This window comes from Salvelinus fontinalis, chromosome 3 (assembly GCF_029448725.1).
Source record: "Salvelinus fontinalis isolate EN_2023a chromosome 3, ASM2944872v1, whole genome shotgun sequence".
NCBI lineage: Eukaryota > Metazoa > Chordata > Actinopteri > Salmoniformes > Salmonidae > Salvelinus > Salvelinus fontinalis.
This window is the reverse complement of record NC_074667.1, coordinates 75,986,004-76,009,121: the sequence shown is the minus strand read 5'-3', so window position 1 is coordinate 76,009,121 and position 23,118 is coordinate 75,986,004. Positions and strand designations below refer to the sequence as shown.

At 48.8% G+C, this 23,118-nt stretch overlaps 1 protein-coding gene across 3 annotated transcripts in view; it reads right to left on the bottom strand.

Annotated features, from left to right (window-relative positions):
- cpne5b (copine Vb) overlaps positions 1-23,118 on the bottom strand; it is a 334,834-nt gene that overhangs the window by 235,498 nt on the left and 76,218 nt on the right. For 2 of the 3 annotated variants that reach the window (XM_055918053.1, XM_055918052.1), the window contains 3 exons: positions 22,799-22,838; positions 17,179-17,193; positions 16,566-16,642 (listed from right to left, as the gene is read on the bottom strand). In XM_055918053.1, coding sequence (XP_055774028.1) covers positions 16,566-16,642; positions 17,179-17,193; positions 22,799-22,838 — 132 coding nt within the window. The remainder of the gene's footprint in view (positions 1-16,565; positions 16,643-17,178; positions 17,194-22,798; positions 22,839-23,118) is intronic. The other variant, XM_055918054.1, reaches the window with a different exon arrangement.

Sequence of the window (23,118 nt, the reverse complement as noted above, 5' to 3'; positions counted from 1 at the left end):
AACTCCTCCCTCTGTCCTCTACAGCCCCTACAACCTTAAACTCCTCCCTCTGTCCTCTACAGCTCCTACAACCTTAAACTCCTCCCTCTGTCCTCTACAGCCCCTACAACCTTAAACTCCTCCCTCTGTCCTCTACAGCCCCTACAACCTTAAACTCCTCCCTCTGTCCTCTACAGCCCCTACAACCTTAAACTACTCCCTCCTCCCTCTGTCCTCTACAGCCCCTACAACCTTAAACTCCTCCCTCTGTCCTCTACAGCACCTACAACCTTAAACTCCTCCCTCTGTCCTCTACAGCCCCTACAACCTTAAACTCCTCCCTCTGTCCTCTACAGCCCCTACAACCTTAAACTCCTCCCTCTGTCCTCTACAGCCCCTACAACCTTAAACTTCTCCCTCTGTCCTCTACAGCCCCTACAACCTTAAACTCCTCCCTCTGTCCTCTACAGCCCCTACAACCTTAAACTCCTCCTTCTGTCCTCTACAGCCCCTACAGCCTTAAACTCCTCCCTCTGTCCTCTACATCCCCTACAACCTTAAACTCCTCCCTCTGTCCTCTACAGCCCCTACAAACTTAAACTCCTCCCTCTCTCCTCTACACCCCCTACAACCTCAAACTCCTCCCTCTGTCCTCTACAGCCCCTACAACCTTAAACTCCTCCCTCCTCCCTCTACAGCCCCTACAACCTTAAACTCCTCCCTCCTCGCTCTACAGCCCCTACAACCTTAAACTCCTCCCTCTGTCCTATACAGCCCCTACAAACGTAAACTCCTCCCTCTGTCCTCTACAGCCCCTACAACCTTTAACTCCTCCCTCTGTCCTCTACAGCCCCTACAAACTTAAACTCCTCCCTCTGTCCTCTACAGCCCCTACAACCTTAAACTCCTCCCTCCTCCCTCTACAGCCCCTACAACCTTAAACTCCTCCCTCTACAGCCCCTACAACCTAAAACTCCTCCCTCTGTCCTCTACAGCCCCTACAACCTTAAACTCCTCCCTCTGTCCTCTACAGCCCCTACAACCTTAAACTCCTCCCTCTGTCCTCTACAGCCCCTACAACCTTAAACTCTCCCCTCTGTCCTCTACAGCCCCTACAACCTTAAACTCCTGCCTCTGTCCTCTACAGCCCCTACAACCTTAAACCCCTCCCTCTGTCCTCTACAGCCCCTACAACCTTAAACTCCTCCCTCTGTCCTCTACAGCCCCTACAACCTTAAATGCCTCCCTCTGTCCTCTACAGCCCCTACAACCTTAAACTCCTCCCTCTGTCCTCTACAGCCCCTACAACCTTAAACGCCTCCCTCTGTCCTCTACAGCCCCTACAACCTTAAACTCCTCCCTCTGTCCTCTACAGCCCCTACAACCTTAAACTCCTCCCTCTGTCCTCTACAGCCCCTACAACCTTAAACTCCTCCCTCTGTCCTCTACAGCCCCTACAACCTTAAACCCCTCCCTCTGTCCTCCACAGCCCCTACAACCTTAAACTCCTCCCTCTGTCCTCTACAGCCCCTACAACCTTAAACTCCTCCCTTCTCCCTCTTTCCTCTACAGCCCCTACAACCTTAAACTCCTCCCTCTGTCCTCTACAGCCCCTACAACCTTAAACTCCTCCCTCTGTCCTCTACAGCCCCTACAACCTTAAACTCCTCCCTCTGTCCTCTACAGCCCCTACAACCTTAAACCCCTCCCTCTGTCCTCTACAGCCCCTACAACCTTAAACTCCTCCCTCTGTCCTCTACAGCCCCTACAACCTTAAACTCCTCCCTCCTCCCTCTGTCCTCTACAGCCCCTACAACCTTAAACTCCTCCCTCTGTCCTCTACAGCCCCTACAACCTTAAACTCCTCCCTCCTCCATCTGTCCTCTACAGCCCCTACAACCTTAAACTCCTCCCTCTGTCCTCTACAGCCCTTAGAACCTTAAACTCCCCCCTCTGTCCTCTACAGCCCCTACAACCTTAAACTCCTCCCTCTGTCCTCTACAGCCCCTACAACCTTAAACTCCTCCCTCCTCCCTCTGTCCCTTACAGCCCCTACAACCTTAAACTCCTCCCTCTGTCCTCTACAGCCCCTACAACCTTAAACTTCTCCCTCTGTCCTCTACAGCCCCTAGAACCTTAAACTCCCCCCTCTGTCCTCTACAGCCCCTACAACCTTAAACGCCTCCCTCTGTCCTCTACAGCCCCTACAACCTTAAACTCCTCCCTCTGTCCTCTACAGCCCCTACAACCTTAAACTCCTCCCTCTGTCCTCTACAGCCCCTACAACCTTAAACTCCTCCCTCTGTCCTCTACAGCCCCTACAACCTTAAACCCCTCCCTCTGTCCTCCACAGCCCCTACAACCTTAAACTCCTCCCTCTGTCCTCTACAGCCCCTACAACCTTAAACTCCTCCCTTCTCCCTCTTTCCTCTACAGCCCCTACAACCTTAAACTCCTCCCTCTGTCCTCTACAGCCCCTACAACCTTAAACTCCTCCCTCTGTCCTCTACAGCCCCTACAACCTTAAACTCCTCCCTCTGTCCTCTACAGCCCCTACAACCTTAAACCCCTCCCTCTGTCCTCTACAGCCCCTACAACCTTAAACTCCTCCCTCTGTCCTCTACAGCCCCTACAACCTTAAACTCCTCCCTCCTCCCTCTGTCCTCTACAGCCCCTAAAACCTTAAACTCCTCCCTCTGTCCTCTACAGCCCCTACAACCTTAAACTCCTCCCTCCTCCATCTGTCCTCTACAGCCCCTACAACCTTAAACTCCTCCCTCTGTCCTCTACAGCCCTTAGAACCTTAAACTCCCCCCTCTGTCCTCTACAGCCCCTACAACCTTAAACTCCTCCCTCTGTCCTCTACAGCCCCTACAACCTTAAACTCCTCCCTCCTCCCTCTGTCCCTTACAGCCCCTACAACCTTAAACTCCTCCCTCTGTCCTCTACAGCCCCTACAACCTTAAACTTCTCCCTCTGTCCTCTACAGCCCCTAGAACCTTAAACTCCCCCCTCTGTCCTCTACAGCCCCTACAACCTTAAACGCCTCCCTCTGTCCTCTACAGCCCCTACAACCTTAAACTCCTCCCTCTGTCCTCTACAGCCCCTAGAACCTTAAACTCCCCCCTCTGTCCTCTACAGCCCCTACAACCTTAAACTCCTCCCTCTGTTCTCTACAGCCCCTACAACCTTAAACTCCTCCCTCTGTCCTCTACAGCCCCTACAACCTTAAACTCCTCCCTCTGTCCTCTACAGCCCCTACAACCTTAAACTCCTCCCTATGTCCTCTACAGCCCCTACAACCTTAAACTCCTCCCTCTCTGCTCCTAATCCCCTACAACCTTAAACTCCTCCCTCTGTCCTCTACAGCCCCTACAACCTTAAACTCCTCCCTCTGTCCTCTACAGCCCCTACAACCTTAAACTCCTCCCTCTGTCCTCTACAGCCCCTACAACCTTAAACTCCTCCCTCTGTCCTCTACAGCCCATACAACCTTAAACTCCTCCCTCTGTCCTCTACAGCCCCTACAACCTTAAACTCCTCCCTCTGTCCTCTACAGCCCCTACAACCTTAAACTCCTCCCTCTGTCCTCTACAGCCCCTACAACCTTAAACTCCTCCCTCCACCATCTGTCCTCTACAGCCCCTACAACCTTAAACTCCTCCCTCTGTCCTCTACATCCCCTAGAACCTTAAACTCCCCCCTCTGTCCTCTACAGCCCCTACAACCTTAAACTCCTCCCTCTGTCCTCTACAGCCCCTACAACCTTAAACTCCTCCCTCTGTCCTCTACAGCCCCTACAACCTTAAACTCCTCCCTCCTCCCTCTACAGCCCCTACAACCTTAAACTCCTCCCTCCTCCCTCTACAGCCCCTACAACCTTAAACTCCTCCCTCTGTCCTCTACAGCCCCTACAACCTTAAACTCCTCCCTCTGTCATCTACATCCCCTACAACCTTAAACCCCTCCCTCTGTCCTCTACAGCCCCTACAACCTTAAACTCCTCCCTCTGTCCTCTACAGCCCCTACAACCTTAAACTCCTCCCTCTGTCCTCTACAGCCCCTACAACCTTAAACTCCTCCCTCTGTCCTCTACAGCCCCTACAACCTTAAACTCCTCCCTCTGTCCTCTACAGCCCCTATAACCTTAAACTCCTCCCTCTGTCCTCTACAGCCCCTACAACCTTAAACTCCTCCCTCCTCCCTCTGTCCTCTACAGCCCCTAAAACCTTAAACTCCTCCCTCTGTCCTCTACAGCCCCTACAACCTTAAACTTCTCCCTCTGTCCTCTACAGCCCCTACAACCTTAAACTCCTCCCTCTGTCCTCTACAGCCCCTACAACCTTAAACTCCTCCCTCTGTCCTCTACAGCTCCTACAACCTTAAACTCCTCCCTCTGTCCTCTACAGCCCCTACAACCTTAAACTCCTCCCTCTGTCCTCTACAGCCCCTACAACCTTAAACTCCTCCCTCTGTCCTCTACAGCCCCTACAACCTTAAACTACTCCCTCCTCCCTCTGTCCTCTACAGCCCCTACAACCTTAAACTCCTCCCTCTGTCCTCTACAGCACCTACAACCTTAAACTCCTCCCTCTGTCCTCTACAGCCCCTACAACCTTAAACTCCTCCCTCTGTCCTCTACAGCCCCTACAACCTTAAACTCCTCCCTCTGTCCTCTACAGCCCCTACAACCTTAAACTTCTCCCTCTGTCCTCTACAGCCCCTACAACCTTAAACTCCTCCCTCTGTCCTCTACAGCCCCTACAACCTTAAACTCCTCCTTCTGTCCTCTACAGCCCCTACAGCCTTAAACTCCTCCCTCTGTCCTCTACATCCCCTACAACCTTAAACTCCTCCCTCTGTCCTCTACAGCCCCTACAAACTTAAACTCCTCCCTCTCTCCTCTACACCCCCTACAACCTCAAACTCCTCCCTCTGTCCTCTACAGCCCCTACAACCTTAAACTCCTCCCTCCTCCCTCTACAGCCCCTACAACCTTAAACTCCTCCCTCCTCGCTCTACAGCCCCTACAACCTTAAACTCCTCCCTCTGTCCTATACAGCCCCTACAAACGTAAACTCCTCCCTCTGTCCTCTACAGCCCCTACAACCTTTAACTCCTCCCTCTGTCCTCTACAGCCCCTACAAACTTAAACTCCTCCCTCTGTCCTCTACAGCCCCTACAACCTTAAACTCCTCCCTCCTCCCTCTACAGCCCCTACAACCTTAAACTCCTCCCTCTACAGCCCCTACAACCTAAAACTCCTCCCTCTGTCCTCTACAGCCCCTACAACCTTAAACTCCTCCCTCTGTCCTCTACAGCCCCTACAACCTTAAACTCCTCCCTCTGTCCTCTACAGCCCCTACAACCTTAAACTCTCCCCTCTGTCCTCTACAGCCCCTACAACCTTAAACTCCTGCCTCTGTCCTCTACAGCCCCTACAACCTTAAACCCCTCCCTCTGTCCTCTACAGCCCCTACAACCTTAAACTCCTCCCTCTGTCCTCTACAGCCCCTACAACCTTAAATGCCTCCCTCTGTCCTCTACAGCCCCTACAACCTTAAACTCCTCCCTCTGTCCTCTACAGCCCCTACAACCTTAAACGCCTCCCTCTGTCCTCTACAGCCCCTACAACCTTAAACTCCTCCCTCTGTCCTCTACAGCCCCTACAACCTTAAACTCCTCCCTCTGTCCTCTACAGCCCCTACAACCTTAAACTCCTCCCTCTGTCCTCTACAGCCCCTACAACCTTAAACCCCTCCCTCTGTCCTCCACAGCCCCTACAACCTTAAACTCCTCCCTCTGTCCTCTACAGCCCCTACAACCTTAAACTCCTCCCTTCTCCCTCTTTCCTCTACAGCCCCTACAACCTTAAACTCCTCCCTCTGTCCTCTACAGCCCCTACAACCTTAAACTCCTCCCTCTGTCCTCTACAGCCCCTACAACCTTAAACTCCTCCCTCTGTCCTCTACAGCCCCTACAACCTTAAACCCCTCCCTCTGTCCTCTACAGCCCCTACAACCTTAAACTCCTCCCTCTGTCCTCTACAGCCCCTACAACCTTAAACTCCTCCCTCCTCCCTCTGTCCTCTACAGCCCCTACAACCTTAAACTCCTCCCTCTGTCCTCTACAGCCCCTACAACCTTAAACTCCTCCCTCCTCCATCTGTCCTCTACAGCCCCTACAACCTTAAACTCCTCCCTCTGTCCTCTACAGCCCTTAGAACCTTAAACTCCCCCCTCTGTCCTCTACAGCCCCTACAACCTTAAACTCCTCCCTCTGTCCTCTACAGCCCCTACAACCTTAAACTCCTCCCTCTGTCCTCTACAGCCCCTACAACCTTAAACTCCTCCCTCCTCCCTGTACAGCCCCTACAACCTTAAACTCCTCCCTCTGTCCTCTACAGCCCCTACAACCTTAAACTCCTCCCTCTGTCCTCTACAGCCCCTACAACCTTAAACCCCTCCCTCTGTCCTCTACAGCCCCTACAACCTTAAACTCCTCCCTCTGTCCTCTACAGCCCCTACAACCTTAAACTCCTCCCTGTGTCATCTACAGCCCCTACAACCTTAAACTCCTCCCTCTGTCCTCTACAGCCCCTACAACCTTAAACTCCTCCCTCTGTCCTCTACAGCCCCTACAACCTTAAACCCCTCCCTCTGTCCTCTACAGCCCCTACAACCTTAAACTCCTCCCTCTGTCCTCTACAGCCCCTACAACCTTAAACTCCTCCCTGTGTCCTCTACAGCCCCTACAACCTTAAACTCCTCCCTCTGTACTCTACAGCCCCTACAACCTTAAACTCCTCCCTCTGTCCTCTACAGCCCCTACAACCTTAAACTCCTCCCTCTGTCCTCTACAGCTCCTACAACCTTAAACTCCTCCCTCTGTCCTCTACAGCCCCTACAACCTTAAACTCCTCCCTCTGTCCTCTACAGCCCCTACAACCTTAAACTCCTCCCTCTGTCCTCTACAGCCCCTACAACCTTAAACTCCTCCCTCCTCCCTCTGTCCTCTACAGCCCCTACAACCTTAAACTCCTCCCTCTGTCCTCTACAGCCCATACAACCTTAAACTCCTCCCTCTGTCCTCTACAGCCCCTACAACCTTAAACTCCTCCCTCTGTCCTCTACAGCCCCTACAACCTTAAACTCCTCCCTCTGTCCTCTACAGCCCCTACAACCTTAAACTCCTCCCTCTGTCCTCTACAGCCCCTACAACCTTAAACTCCTCCCTCTGTCCTCTACAGCCCCTACAACCTTAAACTCCTCCCTCTGTCCTCTACAGCTCCTACAACCTTAAACTCCTCCCTCTGTCCTCTACAGCCCCTAAAAACTTAAACTCCTCCCTCTGTCCTCTACAGCCCCTACAACCTTAAACTCCTCCCTCCTCCCTCTGTCCCTTACAGCCCCTACAACCTTAAACTCCTCCCTCTGTCCTCTACAGCCCCTACAACCTTAAACTTCTCCCTCTGTCCTCTACAGCCCCTAGAACCTTAAACTCCCCCCTCTGTCCTCTACAGCCCCTACAACCTTAAACGCCTCCCTCTGTCCTCTACAGCCCCTACAACCTTAAACTCCTCCCTCTGTCCTCTACAGCCCCTAGAACCTTAAACTCCCCCCTCTGTCCTCTACAGCCCCTACAACCTTAAACTCCTCCCTCTGTTCTCTACAGCCCCTACAACCTTAAACTCCTCCCTCTGTCCTCTACAGCCCCTACAACCTTAAACTCCTCCCTCTGTCCTCTACAGCCCCTACAACCTTAAACTCCTCCCTATGTCCTCTACAGCCCCTACAACCTTAAACTCCTCCCTCTCTGCTCCTAATCCCCTACAACCTTAAACTCCTCCCTCTGTCCTCTACAGCCCCTACAACCTTAAACTCCTCCCTCTGTCCTCTACAGCCCCTACAACCTTAAACTCCTCCCTCTGTCCTCTACAGCCCCTACAACCTTAAACTCCTCCCTCTGTCCTCTACAGCCCATACAACCTTAAACTCCTCCCTCTGTCCTCTACAGCCCCTACAACCTTAAACTCCTCCCTCTGTCCTCTACAGCCCCTACAACCTTAAACTCCTCCCTCTGTCCTCTACAGCCCTTACAACCTTAAACTCCTCCCTCCACCATCTGTCCTCTACAGCCCCTACAACCTTAAACTCCTCCCTCTGTCCTCTACATCCCCTAGAACCTTAAACTCCCCCCTCTGTCCTCTACAGCCCCTACAACCTTAAACTCCTCCCTCTGTCCTCTACAGCCCCTACAACCTTAAACTCCTCCCTCTGTCCTCTACAGCCCCTACAACCTTAAACTCCTCCCTCCTCCCTCTACAGCCCCTACAACCTTAAACTCCTCCCTCCTCCCTCTACAGCCCCTACAACCTTAAACTCCTCCCTCTGTCCTCTACAGCCCCTACAACCTTAAACTCCTCCCTCTGTCATCTACATCCCCTACAACCTTAAACCCCTCCCTCTGTCCTCTACAGCCCCTACAACCTTAAACTCCTCCCTCTGTCCTCTACAGCCCCTACAACCTTAAACTCCTCCCTCTGTCCTCTACAGCCCCTACAACCTTAAACTCCTCCCTCTGTCCTCTACAGCCCCTACAACCTTAAACTCCTCCCTCTGTCCTCTACAGCCCCTATAACCTTAAACTCCTCCCTCTGTCCTCTACAGCCCCTACAACCTTAAACTCCTCCCTCCTCCCTCTGTCCTCTACAGCCCCTAAAACCTTAAACTCCTCCCTCTGTCCTCTACAGCCCCTACAACCTTAAACTTCTCCCTCTGTCCTCTACAGCCCCTACAACCTTAAACTCCTCCCTCTGTCCTCTACAGCCCCTACAACCTTAAACTCCTCCCTCTGTCCTCTACAGCTCCTACAACCTTAAACTCCTCCCTCTGTCCTCTACAGCCCCTACAACCTTAAACTCCTCCCTCTGTCCTCTACAGCCCCTACAACCTTAAACTCCTCCCTCTGTCCTCTACAGCCCCTACAACCTTAAACTACTCCCTCCTCCCTCTGTCCTCTACAGCCCCTACAACCTTAAACTCCTCCCTCTGTCCTCTACAGCCCCTACAACCTTAAACTTCTCCCTCTGTCCTTAACAGCCCCTAGAACCTTAAACTCCCCCCTCTGTCCTCTACAGCCCCTACAACCTTAAACGCCTCCCTCTGTCCTCTACAGCCCCTACAACCTTAAACTCCTCCCTCCTCCCTCTACAGCCCCTACAACCTTTAACTCCTCCCTCCTCCATCTGTCCTCTACAGCCCCTACAAGCTTAAACTCCTCCCTCTGTCCTCTACAGCCCCTACAACCTTAAACTCCTCCCTCTGTCCTCTACAGCCCCTACAACCTTAAACTCCCTCTGTCCTCTACAGCCCCTACAACCTTAAACTCCTCCCTCTGTCCTCTACAGCCCCTACAACCTTAAACTCCTCCCTCCTCCCTCTACAGCCCCTACAACCTTAAACTCTTCCCTCTGTCCTCTACAGCCCCTACAACCTTAAACCCCTCCCTCTGTCCTCTACAGCCCCTACAACCTTAAACTCCTCCCTCTGTCCTCTACAGCCCCTACAACCTTAAACTCCTCCCTACGTCCTCTACAGCCCCTACAACCTTAAACGCCTCCCTCTGTCCTCTACAGCCCCTACAACCTTAAACTCCTCCCTCTGTCCTCTACAGCCCCTACAACCTTAAACTCCTCCCTCTGTCCTCTACAGACCCTACAACCTTAAACTCCTCCCTCTGTCCTCTACAGCCCCTACAACCTTAAACTCCTCCCTCTGTCCTCTACAGCCCCTACAACCTTAAACTCCTCCCTCTGTCCTCTACAGCCCCTACAACCTTAAACTCCTCCCTCTGTCCTCTACAGCCCCTACAACCTTAAACTCCTCCCTCTGTCCTCTACAGCCCCTACAACCTTAAACTCCTCCCTCTGTCCTCTACAGCCCCTACAACCTTAAACTCCTCCCTCTGTCCTCTACAGCCCCTACAACCTTAAACTCCTCCCTCTGTCCTCTACAGCCCCTACAACCTTAAACTCCTCCCTCTGTCCTCTACAGCCCCTACAACCTTAAACTCCTCCCTCTGTCCTCTACAGCCCCTACAACCTTAAACTCCTCCCTCTGTCCTCTTCATCCCCTACATCCTTAAACTCCTCCCTCTGTCCTCTACAGCCCCTACAACCTTAAACTCCTCCTTCCTCCCTCTACAGCCCCTACAACCTTAAACTCCTCCCTCTGTCCTCTACAGCCCCTATAACCTTAAACTCCTCCCTCTGTCCTCTACAGCCCCTACAAACTTAAACTCCTCCCTCTGTCCTCTACAGCCCCTACAACCTTAAACTCCTCCCTCTGTCCTCTACAGCCCCTACAACCTTAAACTCCTCCCTCTGTCCTCTACAGCCCCTACAACCTTAAACTCCTCCCTCTGTCCTCTACAGCCCCTACAACCTTAAACTCCTCCCTCTGTCCTCTACAGCCCCTACAACCTTAAACTCCTCCCTCTGTCCTCTACAGCCCCTACAACCTTAAACTCCTCCCTCCTCTCTCTGTACTCTACAGCCCCTACAACCTTAAACTCCTCCCTCTGTCCTCTACAGCCCCTACAACCTTAAACTCCCCCCTCTGTCCTCTACAACCCCTACAACCTTAAACTCCTCCCTCCTCCCTCTGTCCTCTACAGCCCCTACAACCTTAATCTCCTCCCTCTGTCCTCTACAGCCCCTACAACCTTAAACTCCTCCCTCCTCCATCTGTCCTCTACAGCCCCTACAACCTTAAACTCCTCCCTCTGTCCTCTACAGCCCCTAGAACCTTAAACTCCTCCCTCTGTCCTCTACAGCCCCTACAACCTTAAACTCCTCCCTCTGTCCTCTACAGCCCCTACAACCTTAAACTCCTCCCTCTGTCCTCTACAGCCCCTACAACCTTAAACTCCTCCCTCCTCCCTCTACAGCCCCTACAACCTTAAACTCCTCCCTCTGTCCTCTACAGCCCCTACAACCTTAAACTCCTCCCTCCTCCCTCTACAGCCCTACAACCTTAAACTCCTCCCTCTGTCCTCTACAGCCCCTACAACCTTAAACTCCTCCCTCTGTCCTCTACAGCCCCTACAACCTTAAACCCCTCCCTCTGTCCTCTACAGCCCCTACAACCTTAAACTCCTCCCTCTGTCCTCTACAGCCCCTACAACCTTAAACTCCTCCCTCCTCCCTCTACAGCCCTACAACCTTAAACTCCTCCCTCTGTCCTCTACAGCCCCTACAACCTTAAACTCCTCCCTCTGTCCTCTACAGCCCCTACAACCTTAAACCCCTCCCTCTGTCCTCTACAGCCCCTACAACCTTAAACTCCTCCCTCTGTCCTCTACAGCCCCTACAACCTTAAACTCCTCCCTCTGTGTTCTACAGCCCCTACAACCTTAAACTCCTCCCTCCTCCATCTGTCCTCTACAGCCCCTACAACCTTAAACTCCTCCCTCTGTCCTCTACAGCCCCTACAACCTTAAACTCCTCCCTCCTCCATCTGTCCTCTACAGCCCCTAAAACCTTAAACTCCTCCCTCTGTCCTCTACAGCCCCTAGAACCTTAAACTCCTCCCTCTGTCCTCTACAGCCCCTACAACCTTAAACTCCTCCCTCTGTCCTCTTCATCCCCTACAACCTTAAACTCCTCCCTCTGTCCTCTTCATCCCCTACAACCTTAAACTCCTCCCTCTGTCCTCTACAGCCCCTACAACCTTAAACTCCTCCTTCCTCCCTCTACAGCCCCTACAACCTTAAACTCCTCCCTCTGTCCTCTACAGCCCCTATAACCTTAAACTCCTCCCTCTGTCCTCTACAGCCCCTACAAACTTAAACTCCTCCCTCTGTCCTCTACAGCCCCTACAACCTTAAACTCCTCCCTCTGTCCTCTACAGCCCCTACAACCTTAAACTCCTCCCTCTGTCCTCTACAGCCCCTACAACCTTAAACTCCTCCCTCTGTCCTCTACAGCCCCTACAACCTTAAACTCCTCCCTCTGTCCTCTACAGCCCCTACAACCTTAAACTCCTCCCTCTGTCCTCTACAGCCCCTACAACCTTAAACTCCTCCCTCCTCTCTCTGTACTCTACAGCCCCTACAACCTTAAACTCCTCCCTCTGTCCTCTACAGCCCCTACAACCTTAAACTCCCCCCTCTGTCCTCTACAACCCCTACAACCTTAAACTCCTCCCTCCTCCCTCTGTCCTCTACAGCCCCTACAACCTTAATCTCCTCCCTCTGTCCTCTACAGCCCCTACAACCTTAAACTCCTCCCTCCTCCATCTGTCCTCTACAGCCCCTACAACCTTAAACTCCTCCCTCTGTCCTCTACAGCCCCTAGAACCTTAAACTCCTCCCTCTGTCCTCTACAGCCCCTACAACCTTAAACTCCTCCCTCTGTCCTCTACAGCCCCTACAACCTTAAACTCCTCCCTCTGTCCTCTACAGCCCCTACAACCTTAAACTCCTCCCTCCTCCCTCTACAGCCCCTACAACCTTAAACTCCTCCCTCTGTCCTCTACAGCCCCTACAACCTTAAACTCCTCCCTCCTCCCTCTACAGCCCTACAACCTTAAACTCCTCCCTCTGTCCTCTACAGCCCCTACAACCTTAAACTCCTCCCTCTGTCCTCTACAGCCCCTACAACCTTAAACCCCTCCCTCTGTCCTCTACAGCCCCTACAACCTTAAACTCCTCCCTCTGTCCTCTACAGCCCCTACAACCTTAAACTCCTCCCTCCTCCCTCTACAGCCCTACAACCTTAAACTCCTCCCTCTGTCCTCTACAGCCCCTACAACCTTAAACTCCTCCCTCTGTCCTCTACAGCCCCTACAACCTTAAACCCCTCCCTCTGTCCTCTACAGCCCCTACAACCTTAAACTCCTCCCTCTGTCCTCTACAGCCCCTACAACCTTAAACTCCTCCCTCTGTGTTCTACAGCCCCTACAACCTTAAACTCCTCCCTCCTCCATCTGTCCTCTACAGCCCCTACAACCTTAAACTCCTCCCTCTGTCCTCTACAGCCCCTACAACCTTAAACTCCTCCCTCCTCCATCTGTCCTCTACAGCCCCTAAAACCTTAAACTCCTCCCTCTGTCCTCTACAGCCCCTAGAACCTTAAACTCCTCCCTCTGTCTTCTACTGCCCCTACAACCTTAACCTCCTCCCTCTGTCCTCTACACCCCCTACAACCTTAAACTCCTCCCTCTGTCCTCTACAGCCCCTACAACCTTAAACTCCTCCCTCTGTCCTCTACAGCCCCTACAACCTTAAACTCCTCCCTCTGTCCTCTACAGCCCCTACAACCTTAAACTCCTCCCTGTGTCCTCTACAGCCCCTACAACCTTAAACTCCTCCCTCCTCCCTCTACAGCCCCTACAACCTTAAACTCCTCCCTCTGTCCTCTAGAGCCCCTACAACCTTAAACTCCTCCCTCCTCCCTCTACAGCCCCTACAACCTTAAACTCCTCCCTCTGTCCTCTACAGCCCCTACAACCTTAAACTCCTCCCTTCTCCCTCTATAGCCCCTACAACCTTAAACTCCTCCATCTGTCCTCTACAGCCCCTACAACCTTAAACCCCTCCCTCTGTCCTCTACAGCCCCTACAACCTTAAACGCCTCCCTCTGTCCTCTACAGCCCCTACAACCTTAAACTCCTCCCTCCTCCCTCTACAGCCCCTACAACCTTAAACTCCTCCCTCCTCCATCTGTCCTCTACAGCCCCTACAACCTTAAACTCCTCCCTCTGTCCTCTACAGCCCCTAGAACCTTAAACTCCTCCCTCTGTCCGCTACAGCCCCTACAACCTTAAACTCCTCCCTCTGTCCTCTACAGCCCCTACAACCTTAAACTCCTCCCTCCTCCCTCTACAGCCCCTACAACCTTAACCCCCTCCCTCTGTCCTCTACAGCCCCTACAACCTTAAACTCCTCCCTCTGTCCTCTACAGCCCCTACAACCTTAAACTCCTCCCCCTGTCCTCTACAGCCCCTACAACCTTAAACTCCTCCCCCTGTCCTCTACAGCCCCTACAACCTTAAACTCCTCCCTCTGTCCTCTACAGCCCCTAGAACCTTAAACTCCCCCTCTGTCCTCTACAGCCCCTACAACCTTAAACGCCTCGCTCTGTCCTCTACAGCTCCTACAACCTTAAACTCCTCCCTCCTCCCTCTACAGCCCCTACAACCTTAAACTCCTCCCTCCTCCATCTGTCCTCTACAGCCCCTACAACCTTAAACTCCTCCCTCCTCCATCTGTCCTCTACAGCCCCTACAACCTTAAACTCCTCCCTCTGTCCTCTACAGCCCCTAGAACCTTAAACTCCTCCCTCTGTCCGCTACAGCCCCTACAACCTTAAACTCCTCCCTCTGTCCTCTACAGCCCCTACAACCTTAAACTCCTCCCTCCTCCCTCTACAGCCCCTACAACCTTAAACTCCTCCCTCTGTCCTCTACAGCCCCTACAACCTTAAACTCCTCCCTCTGTCCTCTACAGCCCCTACAACCTTAAACCCCTCCCTCTGTCCTCTACAGCCCCTACAACCTTAAACTCCTCCCTCTGTCCCCATGGTTGTACGCCAGCCGTTTATCAGCAGACTAATTGTAGTAATTGTGGTTCAGTGCCTCACCCTGTTCTCAAATGACAATAATTATACATCAGTCGGAACAAGTACACTTGATTTATTTATCGTTCTTTCTCTCTCCTTCTGCTTCCCTTTCTCCTTCCTTTCTTCAGTCATCTTTATTCTCCTTCCTGTGTTTCTCTCCCTCTTCTGTCAACATGGTCTCATTAGAACATGAGAGAAATGAGACTACTGGAGTAAACCACACACTGGTGTCTTTTGATAAAGCCCTCTAGTGCAAACGTCGGTCCATACCTTACCTCATTGTTAAATGACATACGAGTCACCAGATCAGATCACAGGGATGGTTTAGAGGTCCCGTTGATCACTACAGAATTAGCTCAATCTGCATTTAGTTGTTTATTTTGCTCTGTATATGAAATGATCGGCAGAGTTCATTGCACCTTGATGCTCTGGTGTCTCCAGGGCAGTTCAGGATGTTAATGGAGTCATTAATGAGGATTGCAAATAGAATATTGGAGGATAGTATCGGACTTCTGGTATTTATATAACATTTCCCAATTTTGTCTGAGAATACTTTCCACTCCAGCGCTAGGTGTCCCTTCAGAGGGCAACCCGTTTCTCTATTACGGTTCTAACTATGTCTTCAGAGAAACCTGGTTTCAAATAAAAAACCTTTTTGAGATTTGCCCTAGAAGAACCCCTTGTTGAAGAATACAGACTGATACAGCTCTCTGTGTAGATTCAGAGTGTATCACAGTTCTGTATCCCAGTTCTATCAGGTTTTTACACCATTGTCAGACTGTGTACACCATTGGCAGATTTTTATATACACAAAAATAAGGTCATTTTTGGTTTTGTACACAGTCGTACAATAAGTGGTGTAGAAAAGTCCATCCTAGGTGAGTCCATGGGGTGTAATATCTCAGGAGACGATCTATCTATCTGGTCAAAATCACTCAAAATTACTAAATCACACAGGTCCCCTTCCACCCTATAACTTGTCATTATGTCTCCAGAGAAACCTACGTTAAAATAAAGGTCCTATTTATTCTATTACTACAGGCAGAAGGAGTTGTTATTGTCTGGATGACCCCAAAGGCCTAGTACTTTTTTAAAAGTGTGAGTGGGTTGACTGAAATATACAAAATGTTATGCTGTTGTCAAATGAAACACAATACTTAGCTTTTTTAAAGCTTGTATAATTGATTTGTTTGTTTGTCTGATACAGAAACACTAAACAATGATTTAGATGAGTTAGAATCAAGTAGATTGACAAATTCATGAAACATGTTATGAGTTTAATAAACCACCTTTGGGCTATGATCAAAACTATGGATCTGGGGTCACAGCGGCCCCAGTCGGTAGCATGAGGGTCACGTTAACAGAAAGCAAATACAGGTGATCAGAGATTTCAGCACTATTGACAGCTGTGAAACCAGAGGGGGAATGGGGGTTACCTAGTGGGGGTTACCTAGTGGGGGTTACCTAGTCAGTTGTACAACTGAATGCATCTTCCACATTTAACCCAACCCCTCTGAATCAGAGAGATGCTGGGGGCTGCCATAATCGACATCCACAGCACCCAGGGAGTAGTGGGTTAACTGTCCTGTTCAGGGACAGAACGACAGATTTTTACCTTGTCAGCTCAGGGATTCGATCCAGCAACCTTTCGGTTACTGCCCCAATGCCCTAACCACTAGGCTACAGAGATCTGGCGTTCAGCACCACAGGACAGAGGCCAACCTGTCAACCATAATAGTCTCCTTTAGGATAATGCTTCTCAAACCTCTCCCCGGGGACCGCCAACCACATTTCATCTATTCCAGAACCAGCACACCTGATTCAAACTTGTGAATGAATCGTCAAGCTACTTTAGGGCTACAAATAAATTGTGAAACGACTGAGGGTCACTGAGGAGAGGTTTGAGAACCACTTTAGGACAACAGTGGTTAAAAAACAGAGCTGATCTCTGAGACTGACTCACCCCAGTGGTTTCTCCAGTCGACTGGCAGGTGACCCCACGATCTCCCCCAGAGTACAGAACACCTGACCCAAGAAGTCCTGAGAGGGGGACAAGGAGGGAGGTGGAAAGAAGGAGAGAGAACAGAGATAGAGCGCGAGAGAGAATTAGAGTGGGAGAGAGCGGGAGAGAGCAAGAGAGAGAGAGAGACAGAAAGAGATAGAGACAGAGAGAGAGAGACAGAAAGAGATAGAGACAGAGAGAGAGAGACAGAAAGAGATAGAGACAGAAAGAGATAGAGACAGATAGATAGAGACCAGATAGATAGAGACAGAAAGAGATAGAGACAGATAGATAGAGACAGAAAGAGAGACAGGATGGAGGAGACATAAGGTTACGAAGGGAAGACCCAGGGAAAGGGACAGTCAACATGGATGGAGGGAGTGGGGAAGCAACAACGTGGGGTGAACATTGGACAAGGTGATGGGATAGCGAGAGTGAAACAAGGGAAGGAGGCCATATACAGAAGTTAGTAGAGTGTGTTCCATGTGTTACAACTGGGTGCGTTTTCTCTATATCTAGCTACAATATCACTACAGCTACTGTGCTGAAGTAGAGGAGAGAGGCAGAGACGTACGTTGACATCAGATGGCTTCCAGAAGGGGAGAGCAGGCAGCAGGGTCAACAACAACAACAACAACAACAACAACAACAGAACACATCATATACACACAAACACTACAATACCCAGAACACCCAGCACCGCTCAAACTAGGAAGTGTAGCAGGAGATAATACAGGTGAGATGTCATAGAAGAGCCGTTAGTGAATAGAAATATCAGGGTGGAATAAAATAAATACAATCCTACAGTTGGAGAAATACAAACCTTGTTTTTTTAATCCAAATACATTAAATAATCTGTTAAATGGGTTCTTCTGTGTATGAAGACTTCTCTAAATGCCTTTTGTCCCAACAGTCTCCCAACCAACAGAATGTTATTTTCTTATTAGCATTCAAATAGTGACATGATGATTCATACATATGTAGGATCTTAATTTGAGCCAGTTTGCTACAGCAGGAAAATAATCCTGCCGCAAGACATTCTTTTGAATTATTATGTGGATTATAATTAATGGCTGTTTTTGTAGCGGTTGATATATTTTTATTTTGGTCAAATCATGTCTGAATTTTCAAATTGAAAATTACGAACATTAGAAGCCTTTATTTTTTACTCAAATACTCAACAAGTTTGCATGTCCTGCTTTGCAGGAAAATTTTCAGTAATAAAAGAGTGATCCAATTAAGATCCTACATCTGTACATCCCGTTTATCCAATCCAAATGTGGAGACCAGTGGATAAAAACATGTCATGAGAAATGATGGTGTTGACAATGAAGATACATAATAATACTACAACTACTGTACCACTACTAATACTACTACATATTATTCACTGGATGCATATGATACAGGCGGACTGAACATACAGGAGGTGTGTCCTACTGTATGGTCATGGAGCCATTGTATCCACTTCTAGAAACAACAGCATTGTATGAACAAACAAACTGTTCATAACTTTGTTTTCATACTGTATGGATATATACTGTATATGTACAGTACCAGTCAAAAGTTTCACACCTACTCATTCAAGGATTTCTGTTTATTTGTACTATTTTCTACATTGTAAAAGAATAGTGAAGACATCAAAACTATGAAATAACACATATGGAATCATGTAGTAACCAAAAAAAGTGTTAAACAAATAAAAATATAATTCATATTTTAAATTCTTCAAAGTAGCCACCCTTTGCCTTGATGACAGCTTTCAACACTCTTGAAATTCTCCACTGTGGTCCTGTCGCCTCTGCTGTTTCCTGAAGTCCAAAGGAGTTCCCCTCCTTTGTTTTGTTGACGTTGAGAGAGAGGTTATTTTCCTGACACCACACTCCCAGAGCCCTCACCTCCTCCCTGTAGGCTGTCTCGTCATCGTTGGTAATCAAGCCTACTACTGTTGTGTCGTCTGCAAACTTGATGATTGAGTTGGGGGCGTGCTTGGCCAAGCAGTAATGGGTGAACAGGGAGTACAGGAGAGTGCTGAGCACGCACCCTTGTGGGGCCCCAGTGTTGAGGATCAGTGAAGAGGAGGTGTTGTTTCCTACCTTCACCACATGGGGGCGACCCGTCAGGAAGTCCAGGACCCAGTTGCACAGGGTGGGGCTCAGACCCAGGGCCTCGAGCTTGATGATGAGTTTGGAGGGTACTATGGTGTTGAATGCTGAGCTATAGTCAATGAACAGCATTCTTACATAGGTATTCCTCTTCTCCAGATGGGATAGGGCAGTGTGCAGTATGATGGTGATTGCATGGTCTGTAGATCTATTGGGGCGGTAAGCAAATTGAAGTGGGTCTAGGGTGTCAGGTAAGGTAGAGGTGATATGATCCTTAACTAGTCTCTCAAAGCACTTCATGATGACAGAAGGGAGTGCTATGGGGCGATAGTAATTTAATCCAGTTACCTTTGCTTTCTTGGGTACAGGATCAATGGTGGACATCTTGAAGCAAGTGAGGACAGCTGACTGGGTTAGGGAGAGATTGAATATGTCTGTAAACACACCAGCCAGCTGGTCTGCGTTTGCTCTGAGGATGCGGCTAGGGATGCTGCATCCTTGCGAGGGTTACAAAGGGGTTCAATGTCTTACTCATGTCGTCCACGGAGAAGTAGAGCCCACAGTCCTTGGTAGCGGGTCGCGTCGGTGGCACTGTGTTACCTTTAAAGCGGGCCGCGTCGGTGGCACTGTGTTACCCTCAAAGCGGGCCGCGTCGGTGGCACTGTGTTACCCTCAAAGCGGGCCGCGTCGGTGGCACTGTGTTACCCTCAAAGCGGGCCGCGTCGGTGGCACTGTGTTACCCTCAAAGCGGGCGAAGAAGGTGTTTAGCTTGTGCGGAATCAAGACGTCGGTGTCCGCGACGTGGCTGGGTTTCCCTTTGTAGTCTGTGATTGTCTGCATACGTCTCGTGTCTGAGCCATTGAATTGCGAATCCACTTTGTCTCTATACTGACATTTTGCCAGTTTTATTGCCTTGCAGAGGGAATAACTACACTGTTTGTATTTTGCCATATTCCCAGTCACCTGGTTAAACCTGTTAAGGCTAGGGGGTGCTGTTGTCACTATTTATGGAAATCGTGTAATTTTTGAAACGGCTTCCTACAAAATTCTTGATCGTACAATATGCATATTATTATTATTATTGGATAGAAACAGTCTATAGTTTCTATAGCCGTTGAAATTTAGTCTCTAAGTGGAACAGAACTCATTCTACAGCAATTTCCCTGACATGGAGTCAGATTTCACACATTTTGGCCCCTGTTCTGGAGTCAATTTTAAGGCCACTGTTATTCCTATGAGTATACGGACACTGCTTACGTCTTCCCCTGGATGCCTTTACGTGATGACGCTTTGAATGGTATCAATTGCCCAATCACAGCCACTATAAATGAAAAAATCCTGTAGGTAGGAACTCTTTTCTTGGTGCGTCAGGCGCGCGGAGGACACCGACCTACTGTTTTTCCAAGCATTAGTGTAGCCAGTTATATTTCTCCGGTCATATTTTTACTCGTTATAGGAGTTAAAAACATCATAAGGTAGTTAATTTAAAGCGTTTTATAGCAATTTATATCCGTTTAGTGCGATTTTGGGACATTTATTTCTGAGCCACTGTGAATCTCTGGGCACCGTTCCAGTTCATGCCGAACGCAATGTGCATTTCTGCATGGCAAGAGGACAGCTTTCGACCAAAAGACGATTAGACCCAAGAAAGGATTCTTTGACCAAGATTCTGATGGAAGAACAGCTCAAAGTAGGAACAATTTATTATGATAAATCGTGTTTCTGTCGAAAAATGTTAGTGGCTTAGGACGCCATCTTTTTTGACGTAGCTTCGCTTGGCGCAAACTGTATTGAAAAGTAAGGATAATTTAAAAAATGTAATTCCGCGATTGTATTAATAAGAATTAAATTGTCTATCAATCGCTGTCCACCCTATATTTTTTAGTCACGTTTATGAGTATTTATGTATACGACTAGATCACTGTCTAATATGGCGCACGACATTTTCTGACCAGCTGGGCTACTTTTGTCATTGTCTAACCATGATTTTGGTGGCTAAATATGCACATTTTTGAACAAACTGTATATGTATGTTGTAATGTGATGTTACAGGAGTGTCATCTGAAGAATTCTGAGAAGGTTAGTGAAAAAATTAATATATTTTGGCGATGTTTACGGTATCGCTCTCTTTGGCTAGAATCAATGCTGGGGTAATGTTTGCACATGTGCTATGCTAATATAACGATTTATTGTGTTTTCGCTGTAAGACACTTAGAAAATCTGAAATATTGTCTGTATTCACAGGATCTGTGTCTTTCGATTAGTGTATGCTGTGTATTTTTACGAAATGTTTGATGATTAGTAGTTAGGTAAACACGTTGCTCATTGTAATTATTCTAGTCTATTTGTGACGGTGGGTGCAATTGTAAACTATGACATCTACCTGAAATATGCACATTTTTCTAACAAAACCTATCGTATACCATAAATATGTTATCAGACTCATCTGAGGAGGTTTTTTCTTGGTTGGTGGCTATCAATATCTTAGTTTAGCCGAATTGGTGATAGCTACTGGTGTTGGTGGACAAAGAAAAGATGGTGGATTATGCTAATGTGTTTAGCTAATAGATTTACATCTTTACATATTGTGTCTTCCCTGTAAAACATTTTAAAAATCGGACATGTTGGCTGGATTCACAAGATCTGTGTCTTTCATTAGCTGTATTGGACTTTAATGTGTGAAAGTTAAATATTTAAAAAAAATATTTTTGGGGAATTTCGCGGCTCTGCCTTTTCAGTGGGGGTGGGGGGGGTGTGCCGCTAGTGGCACCCCGGGGCTAGACAGGTTAAATCTGTAGTTCTTCCCCTGAACAAGGCAGTTACTGTTCCCTGGGTACTGTAGATGTTGATTATCACTGGTAGGCTGTCATTGTAAATAAGACTTAACTGACTTGCCTAGTGAAATAAAGGTTCATGAAAAATAAATCTAATAAACTCAGTCACCATATCAATATATCCGTCAGTATTCCGATTGGTCAGACCAGTGTTGAATAGTCCTTAGCACGAGAACTTCCTGTTTGAGTATCTGCCTATAGGAAGGGAGGAGCAAAATGGTATCATGGTCAGATTTGCCGAAAGGAGGGCCTTGTAGGCATCCCGGAAGTTGGAGTAGCAACGGTCGATTGTTTTAGCAGCTTGTGTACTACAGTACAGTCGATGTGTTGAAAGAACTTCAAAAGCGTTTTCCGAAGATTTGCTTTGTTAAAATCCCCAGCTACAATACATGTGGCTTCAGGATATGTGGTTTCCAGTTTAGATAAAGTCCAGTGAAGTTATTTGAGGGCCATCATTGTATCGGCTTGAGGGGGAATATACACGGCCGTGACTATAACCGAAGAGAATTCTCTTGGGAGATAATACATTGTCACAATGAAACACACACCCCCACCCTTCTTTTTCCCAGAGAGATATGTATTCCTGTCTGTGTGATGAACTGAGAACCCAGATGGCTGTACGGACACAGACAGTATATCCCCAGAGAGCCATGTTTCTGTGAAACAGAGTAAGTTACAATCCCTGATGTCTCTCTGGAAAGAGATCCTCGCCCTGAGCTCATCAACTTTTTTATCCAGAGACTGAACATAAGCGAGTTATATACTCGGAAGCGGTGGGTGGTGTGCGAGCCCATTAAGTTTGACTAGAAGACTACTCCGAGCACCTCTCCTCCACCGGCGTTATTTTGGGTCGGCCTCTGGAATCAGTTCAATTCAACTGACGGCGCCATTTTAGATGGCACAACTAATAAAGCCATGCAACATTCAACAGGCACAACTAATCAAACCATGCAGCATTCAACAGGCACAACTAATCAAACCATGCAATGTCAAGATCAGACCAAAGACATAAATAAGAAGAGTTTGGCCAATTAGAGAGCGGAAATACGTGTTGAATCTCTCTGAACATTAGATGATGTTCATGATGAGTTTTATGGTTTTAACTCTGATGACTCTGTTATCTCAGTTAACTTGTATTGGTCAATAATAACTTTGAAATCCAATGGAATCGTCCAATCATGTTGATATTTGTTTGGAGTATTGGCCAATCCCTGTTTAACATTGGCCTTGGGTTTGAGAAGGCGTATTCACTCACGTGTTTGGAGAGGTCTGGGCTTTTAGAGTCCACATCATACCTGGAGTTGATACAGACAGATAACACAGTTTACGTGTGTGTATGTGTGTGTGTGTGTGTGTGTGTGTGTATGTATGTGTGTGTGTGTGTGTGTGTGTGTGTGTGTGTGTGTGTGTGTGTGTGTGTGTGTGTGTGTGTGTGTGTGTGTGTGTGTGTGTGTGTGTGTGTGTGTGTGTGTGTGTGTGTGTGTGTGTGTGTGTGTGTGTGTGTGTGCGTGCGTGCGAGAAATAGAGAGAGAGAGACAGAGAGAGAGAGAGAGAGAGAGAGACAGAGAGAGAGAG